At 38.9% G+C, this 8,452-nt stretch overlaps 1 protein-coding gene across 3 annotated transcripts; it reads left to right on the top strand.

Moving 5' to 3' along the window:
- Positions 1-95: 95 nt before the first annotated feature.
- On the top strand, positions 96-8,203 carry gsr (glutathione reductase). 3 transcript variants are annotated; one of them, XM_034884045.1, is made up of 13 exons: positions 96-411; positions 804-978; positions 2,139-2,165; positions 2,280-2,368; positions 3,212-3,281; positions 3,422-3,569; positions 3,690-3,744; positions 3,830-3,929; positions 4,027-4,281; positions 5,650-5,761; positions 6,355-6,486; positions 6,603-6,736; positions 7,556-8,203. In XM_034884045.1, exons 1-13 carry the CDS (start codon positions 317-319, stop codon positions 7,703-7,705), a joined length of 1,542 nt encoding a protein of 513 aa, XP_034739936.1. In that variant the 5' UTR covers positions 96-316; the 3' UTR covers positions 7,706-8,203. The 3 variants fall into 3 exon arrangements, with proteins under 3 accessions (XP_034739936.1, XP_034739938.1, XP_034739937.1); XM_034884047.1 differs by having other exon boundaries at positions 110-411; positions 804-970; positions 7,556-7,706; XM_034884046.1 differs by lacking the exon at positions 96-411 and having other exon boundaries at positions 714-970; positions 7,556-7,706.
- Positions 8,204-8,452: the final 249 nt, after the last annotated feature.

Below are 8,452 nucleotides of genomic sequence, written 5' to 3'. Positions count from 1 at the left end.
CTAAATCTGCTACAAAACACAAACGCTTTGATTTGCCATCTACGTTATCAACACCGCTTAATACATTTCTATATGGCAATAGGCCTACACGTGTTAAACTCGTAAGTGCGGTTTTATTATGAAATCGCCGAACACAACGTGTATAGTCTGTTTGTTTATAGAGACAGTCGGGTATTGTGTCGTCGCACACAGGCCTACAAATGTGTCTGCGGGTTCACCTCACCCAGTGACACAGGAAGTGGTTTAAAGCTTTAATAGCTTGATCAAACCACAGGCCTTCACCGGCTGAGAGATAAACACTATCGACACGCGGTTGATGCATCTCATTAAAAATGCCCTTAAAACGAGTACAAACATGCTGTTTATAAGAATCTGCAGACGGCTTCCTACTGTGTCAGTGTCATTTACAAGGTGAGTGCATTAACTTTATAAGGCTAATGTCACATATCATATTATACAGTGCTTTCTGCAAGTTATTTGAAATGTAACTTTAGGCTAGTTTATCTAGCCTATTTTTTTAGTGAAGCGTTAGCTCTAATGTACACCTGCTATTGTAATCCCCGTACTGGAGCTCATGTGAGGGTGACCATGAGTAATTGTGAAAACAGTTTCTGGGATTTCCACACCATTGTTATAATTCATAATGACACAGCAGTGGCTTTCACTTGACCCTCCCATGTCCATGTTCGTCCGACACACAGGCTTGCGAACTTCCTGGTTATGGCAATATTAATCCAGCTAACCCGGACGCGAGCTCCCTGCTTGTTTGTCCTCAGAAAGCAACTTTTCTCGTCTTTTTGCAGACACAGAGTTCTCATCCGTCGCAGCATGGCCTCAGACCCGACGGCAACAGAGACGAGCCGGTTCGATCTTCTGGTGATCGGCGGCGGATCCGGGGGGCTAGCTGGTGCTCGGAGGGCTTCGGAGCTCGGAGCATCCGCCGCCGTGATCGAGAGTCACAAACTCGGAGGTACCTGCGTGAGTAAAAAACCGATTTAAACAACGTTACCGTTATCCATACCGACACCAGCCACCGTGCTGTCGCTTGTGCAGCTTTACAGCACACTCTGGTTGCCAGGTTCACTGCGAAACCTCCGGACTCCTTTTGTCAAGTTTTTTTTTTGTTGTGTAGCCTACAACAAACATTGTTTGTTTGTTTGAAGTTTAAATGCGTCCCAGCCGTTCTGCAACCGGTGGAAATTGGTGGTTATAAGATAGCCCCCATTGCACTGGCATATGACACATTATGAAATATGCTACTGAAGCTACCAAACAATAAATAACAAAACGGTAAAGACAAAGTCTTAACATTTCAAACTAATTTGACGAGGTGAAAAAACTCCCCCTATCCTCGTCGATTCCTCCATTAAATAGAAAGAGAAATGGCCTAGGTTTAGGTTGTGAGCTCAGATACATGTTTGTGCACAAGGGCTTTAATGTGAGGAAGTTGCTTCATATAGCTTTAGTTTTTATTATAACAATTGGAAAGCACATATTGTAGGTGTTAATATTATTTTGTTCACCGACTTTTCAGTTGATCTAACAGATGGGAAGTTGTTGTGATGAAGCAGATGTGTCCTAAACTACTAAAACCACATCCTGATTGCACAAAGGCGAGCCACCTAGTCAGATTAATTTTGAAATGTTGGTAACAAATAAGGAAATGATCTCATGTAAAAATTTAAATATTTGCGTGTATAAAATATGGGATTAAGCAATGGTCAAAGCCACCCAAACTTAGTTTATGAATGCCACCTTTTTGGTGAGAATACATTTCTATTTTAAAGTTCATATTCATTTGAGCATATATTTTGATTTCCAGTGGTATTGTACCATTTTGATGATTGTTCTTATTGGAATTCTGTAATTAAAAATAATAATTTGTGCAATTTCTTATGTCAATTTGAATGATTTCAAGATGACAAATTAGTTATTGAAGGTTTAGCTCTGGGTTGCAGTTCACCTTAAACTTTTCCTTTTTTTTTAAAACTACAACACATTGCAACAAACTTTGCAAATAGAGTTCAGACCTCTGCAGTGTCCTGAAATATTTATTACTAACGTAACATGAGCTTGGATGCTATTTCATCAAGCTTGCACTAAACTAATTTGCGCTGTTTTAATGTTGTTTTTTTCAGGTCAATGTTGGCTGTGTCCCTAAGAAGGTACAATTTCCTTTTATTTGAGTTGCGATAAGCAAAGTTTTACCCACTAGACGTAGTAATTTTGTATAAAAATTCACTAGATGTCTAATTCAGCGCCTTTATCTGTCTTCACAGGTTATGTGGAATGCCGCCGTTCATGCGGAGTATCTTCACGATCACGGTGATTACGGCTTTGACGTTGGAAACGTTCGTTTCAGTTGGGAGTAAGTTACATTATCTGGTGTCTTCTTCACTTTTGGGATTTCCTGGAACACAGCGGTGTCCATTTCATAGCCCAACTTCCCTGTCTGTTTTTTGTTGCTTCACTTCAGCCTACTTCTCTATCTTTGAACTACTTTTATTTTAGTCAAGGTGATGGTTAGAGATTAACCTCTCAAAGGAGTGGCTGGGAAATGTTATACAGGGATAATGAAAAAAAACATTAACGTACGTCAGGGCTGGGCAGTCACTTTAATCAAGCCTGCAAAGAGTTATGTTAAAGTGTGTCCACCTGTCAATACATTATTGAAAAGCTCAGTATATATAGTATATATTAAATATAAAGGAAACACATGTATAATCTTTGCGTACAACAAAGAAAATACATTAGTGTAAATTCAGTCAACAACAGATTGGCTGTTTAGTGTTACACATCGTAGAGGTAGGCATTAACAACTCTACATTACTTTGCTCACGTAGAGCTGAATATAAACAGAAAGAATTGTGCCGTAATGATGTAATTTCTTTTTTGTCTTATAAGTTTGGTATTGAAAAAAGGACCAGTTGAGGAACTGGTATCCAAATCACAGTATTGGTATCGGTAGAAGTATTGAATTTCTTTTAACGATACCCAGCCTCAATATACTCAGATCTGGCCTGTTCCCTGAAAAATATGCGTGGATGTATGGGTAATTTAGAGCATTTATTTAAGTGTGCGGTCCTTTTTTTTTATGTATCATTTTTAAGAAGTGTTTGAGATGCATACATCATTTGAATGCATGCCTTCCTTCTGTAAATCTGGCTAAAAACCAAACCACCTCTTATCTTTGATCATTTCCTGTTTGCAGAGCTCTCAAGGCCAAAAGGGATGCCTATGTTAGTCACCTAAATCGTATTTATCGCAACAATCTTGACAAAGTAAGTTCATGTTAATCATTTTACATCTTTCTTATTTCAGTGTGTTTGTTGTTCTTTCCCGTATGCGTGTATATTTGCTCGTCACGTCTGTAACATGTTTTCAGTATTTTTTTTTAATAATGACATCTGATCCTTTCCAGGCTAAGGTCCAAACTATTCAAGGTCAGGCCAGGTTTACAAATGATTCTGAGCCGACTGTGGAGGTAAACGGAAAGAAATATACAGCCCCCCATATCCTCATCGCCACTGGAGGGCAGCCTACTGTTTTGAGTGATGCTGAAGTTCCAGGTAACACTTAATGTACTTAGATTTGACTTGGAAAAGTTAGTTTTATTTAATCTGTTAATTAAAAGATGACTTAAATAAAATTGCACAATTGTGTGAAATGTGTTTTATTGATGACATCAGGGGGAAGTCTTGGCATTACCAGTGATGGCTTTTTTGAACTTGAAACTCTGCCAAAGTAAGCTTATCGTATAATCTCTTTCATTGTTTGCACCATGTGTAAAGTTTGTGCTTATAATTTCAAAGTTTTGTTTTCCCAACAGGCGCAGTGTGATCGTGGGTGCAGGTTACATTGCAGTGGAGATGGCCGGCATCCTTTCCACCCTGGGGTCCAAAACATCCCTCATTGTTCGACAGACTGGAGTAAGAAACCCATAGAATCCCAACTAAATGCTAAATGATATTGTTCATAAGTGATGCAAGAATTGAAATACTGTATGCTCTCATATTGTTTCTGTAGGTTTTGAGGAACTTTGACAGCTTCATAAGCACAAACTGCACTAAAGAACTGCAAAACACCGGTGTGGATTTGTGGAAGAATTCCCAGGTGAAGTCTGTTTGTAAAACCGACAAGGGACTGGAGGTGACGATCGTCACCCAAGACCCTGAGAAGAAGAACGACGAGGAGAAGATCGGCACCATCCAGGAAGTGGACTGCCTTCTCTGGGCCATCGGCAGGCAGCCAAACACTTCTGGACTGAACATTGGCGAGATGGTAACAGTCTACCTACGATATCTACTGTAAACTAGATGCTGAAATGTGCACAGGAAACATTTACATCTTTAGTGGTAAAACAGTCAGGTGATCCTAAAATAATTTCCTATTTATTCTAATTGAGGCAATTTATTTTGCAGCTGGAAAGAGTGCAAAACACATGCAACACCCATCAATGAAATAGTAACAGTGCGTGTAAGACAGGTAACTGCAGCTTATCACCACGGTCTCTTTGCAAAGAGAATTTGCTCTTGTCAACCTCATCTTGGCTGCTTAACTCTCCTCGTAGATCATAGCAACACCGCAGACACTTTAGAAGTAGCAGCTTTGAAAGAAGAAATAACTAAATCCAGTAACACACTATTGGATAAAAGGTTTCATAGTTTAATTTTTATATTAAAAAAAAAATGGAGCCCAAAATAAACCAGGCATGGGATCATCTTAAATCGGCGATTAGGGATAATCCAGGAACAAGACGGACTACATGCTTAGCAGTCTTTATAACGTTGTTTCTTTAGAGGTGGAGAGTAAAATGTTTGTTAGCTCAGGATAACAGGCAACTTAATACTAGATTAATGGGGAAGGTATTATGTTGTTGTTTTTTTATTCAAGGTGCTTCACCATACAGTAGCTTAGTGAAAGAGAGCTATCAGATTGCCTATTGAAGGGAACATTCAACAGATGTGTGTCTCTAACTAATACCACACATTCTGGCTTCTATTTTTATTGTCTAACCTGTAATATGAAGGAGGATGTGAGTGAAATTTCACCACAACAGTTCAACCACTAACTTAAATGTAGAAAGTATCAAAATAAGTGAAGTTAGTAGTTTCCAGGGATCGGTCTTTGTTAAAACACATGATACTGTTAAACTGTGAGTTTGTGGTTGCCCCTGAACTGTGTATTCTCGAGGGTTTTTGGTAATTGTGGTTTCTTGCTTTATACAGAAACTGTTTCTGTTGTTCATTCTTTAAAATTTGTTACAAATGCACACACTCTTTTGCTCAGCAGCTTGGGATTAGTGAGGGAGAGAACAGAAATGGCCAAAACATACAGTATTTATCCTTTTTTTTTGTGCAAACTTTTTCTTGGTGTTTTTGCAGATTGTACAAAATTTAAGATTGTGATTGTACACTTATGTTCAGCATTTTCATACAGAAAACAGATAATGAAGTGTATTTGTGTGTGTGTGTGTGTGTGTGTGTGTGTGTGTGTGTGTGTGTGTGTGTATATGTATATGTATATATATATATATATATATATATATATATATATATATATATATATATATATATATATACACACACACACCAGCACCCAGGCATACAAAATGTATCTTTCCTTAAAGATGCCTCTCTGTGTTTGCAGGGTGTGGATACAGATGAAAGAGGCCATATCATTGTGGATGAGTTTCAGAACACCAGCAGACCAGGGATCTACGCTGTAGGGGACGTTTGTGGCAAAGCTCTTCTCACACCTGGTAGGTAGTTGCACTATTAACTCAAATCATTTTGTGGAGGTTGCTCAAAAACTATACAGTCATGTTTACATTTGAGCTTGCCCAGTGTGGGCATTTGAAGGCTGATAGATTAAATGTTTCAGTGATATTTTCTATCCCTTTTGAATATCTACACATTTAGTTTTTTATGCCTAAAAGGGGATTTAATATTAGTAGGGTAAAAAAAGGAGACATTTTTAGAGGTCTTCAGTTGAACTTTAGTCACTTTTTATAAACAGGTAAGAACTTTATGTAGTGTCTGTTAGAGGCAAGAACTGCATGAAATGAAATTACATTTAAAAAGTAAAGGCTTCAAATATCTGCACTGAAACTGTCAGGAAGTGTCCTCCCTCAATCTAATACTGTTACTTGAGTAAGAACATAGTACACAAAGCACATTGTTGTCAAGTTGTGTTGTGTGCAGTTGTAAGTGTACAAGAAGGTGATATTTTAATAAGAAAACCATTAAATGAGCCACTTTGGCGTTTTTATTCTTTGTGGGCCACTAAAATGTTTTCTTAAGACGTTTACAGAGGCAGAGTTGTGCTCTGATGTTATGTTGTATGTCGGGGTAGTTGCCATTGCTGCAGGCAGAAAGCTGGCGCACAGACTGTTTGAGGGCAAGAAGGACTCCAAGTTGGACTACTCAAGTATCCCGACGGTGGTGTTCAGCCACCCACCCATCGCAACCGTGGGCCTCACAGAAGGTGAGCAGTAGTTTTATAATCCGAGTTAAACTTTTGCAGGATTGAAGTAGTCAGTTTTTTCTTCTGTAGCACTCAATAGGACAAGAATTGCAATGGCTAATTTGTGTTTGTCACAGAGGAGGCCATTAAATCTAGAGGAAAGGAGAATGTGAAGATCTACAAGACTTCTTTCACTCCGATGTATCACGCCATCACGAGCAGGAAAAGTCAATGCATCATGAAGCTGGTGTGTGAGGGCAAGGAGGAGAAGGTAGGAGTCATCTGCTATTTACAGTTGTTGATCAAATATAAGCAATACTTTGATAGATCAGTAATTATTCTTCTGACTTTCTAATCTCATTTAAATCATTGTTACAAATAATAATAATAATAATAATAATCAAAAGTTAGAGTTATGTTCAGAGTTAAAACCGTGAGGTAGGGCGCAAATCATATAACATATAGCAGATAAAAGTGCAGCGCAGGCTTACGTTGTCATAGCTTCTGGCTTTGTTTGTGCCTTGAAGGGTCAACGGCACAGAGGTCAAAGTTGAAATAATTTGAACTATGAGCGCTTCACTCGGTGGCGGTTTCGTGCGGTGCACTATGCCGAGGACAGCGCTTCCTCAGAGTTGTCTCCACGGCTTTCCCCACAGTAAAACAATGGGTTAGTGAACACAGAGAGATTTTTAACAGGTGCACGTGGCTTTAGACTTGCTCTATCTCCACATCTGATAGAAACCCTAAACCCTGCTAAAAAAAAAAAAGTCAGTGTTGTACATACACTGATCATTAATCATCTCTAAACCAAAAAAATACCCGCAGGACTTTGTCCTTGGGTAGTATGTGGTCAACAAACCTTATTCCAGGCACTCAAGTGGATCACAATAATAAAAAGCAAATATGGCCTATTTTTTTTTTTTTTTTTACTTATTACTTGCTCACTGGACCAACTCAGTTTATGTGTATTCTCTTTTTGAATGACAGTGCATCTATTTTTGCATCTGGCCCAATGTGCCCCTATTTTTGGCTCATGTGAACGTCAACAACTTCAGTGCTTCTCAAAGACTGACCTGTCTCCTATCCCCAGGTGGTGGGTCTGCACATGCAGGGCCTGGGCTGTGATGAGATGCTGCAGGGATTCGCTGTGGCCATCAAAATGGGTGCTACCAAAGCAGACTTTGACAAGACTATTGCCATTCACCCCACCTCGTCTGAGGAGTTTGTCACAATGCGTTAATGCTATCACAAACTCCCTCCTTTTGCAAGACAACTTGCAACCCACACAAGCATACCAGGACAGAGTCGCTCCTCTGTACCACTCTCGCATCAGCTTGACGACTTTCTTTCTAAAACTGCATACTTCCATTTTCTCTCATTTAAGTGACCTTATTCGTGCACAATGTTTTATCTTCTCTAATTTTTACCTAAATGGACCAAGACCGAGGTATGGCCTTCTTAAACTGTACTATGGGTCTTGGATATTGATAGAATATTCTGGATTCCATTTTAATGATTGTAACAATTGAAGGGATGGATCTGCAGGTTTTGATGTCGAGTGATAGCATGGGAAATCCAAAAGACTCTCCCCTGGTGTATGTGTTTGATTTGTCAGTTATTTGTTTGATGAATATGACAAACACTGCTGCTCCTTAAGGCACCTATTTACTGCAAGGTCATAATATATCGACTGTACTGTTTTAAAGTTTCAATAAACATGCATGATTTTTTTTCTTAACCGTTGTGATTCCTTTTTTTTCAGTCAATGACTAAGTCTTTATTTTATTTTATTTTTTCTGGTGCTGTGTTGCCACCCCACACCCACTACTGCCCTGCCCTGTCTGTGTTTACTGTTTACATGGGTTGAGCAATTAATGAGGTACTTCTCAATTTGGAGAGAGGTATTCTATGGAGGAAATTTTTAGTCATAGTATTCCTCCTTCCAAGGTAAAATTTTATGATGACAATGCTACATTTAAGACAACTA

The sequence above is a fragment of the Etheostoma cragini genome, chromosome 10 (assembly GCF_013103735.1).
Source record: "Etheostoma cragini isolate CJK2018 chromosome 10, CSU_Ecrag_1.0, whole genome shotgun sequence".
NCBI lineage: Eukaryota > Metazoa > Chordata > Actinopteri > Perciformes > Percidae > Etheostoma > Etheostoma cragini.
Note: the sequence above shows the minus strand (reverse complement) of the source record. Positions and strands in the feature narration are given on the sequence as shown.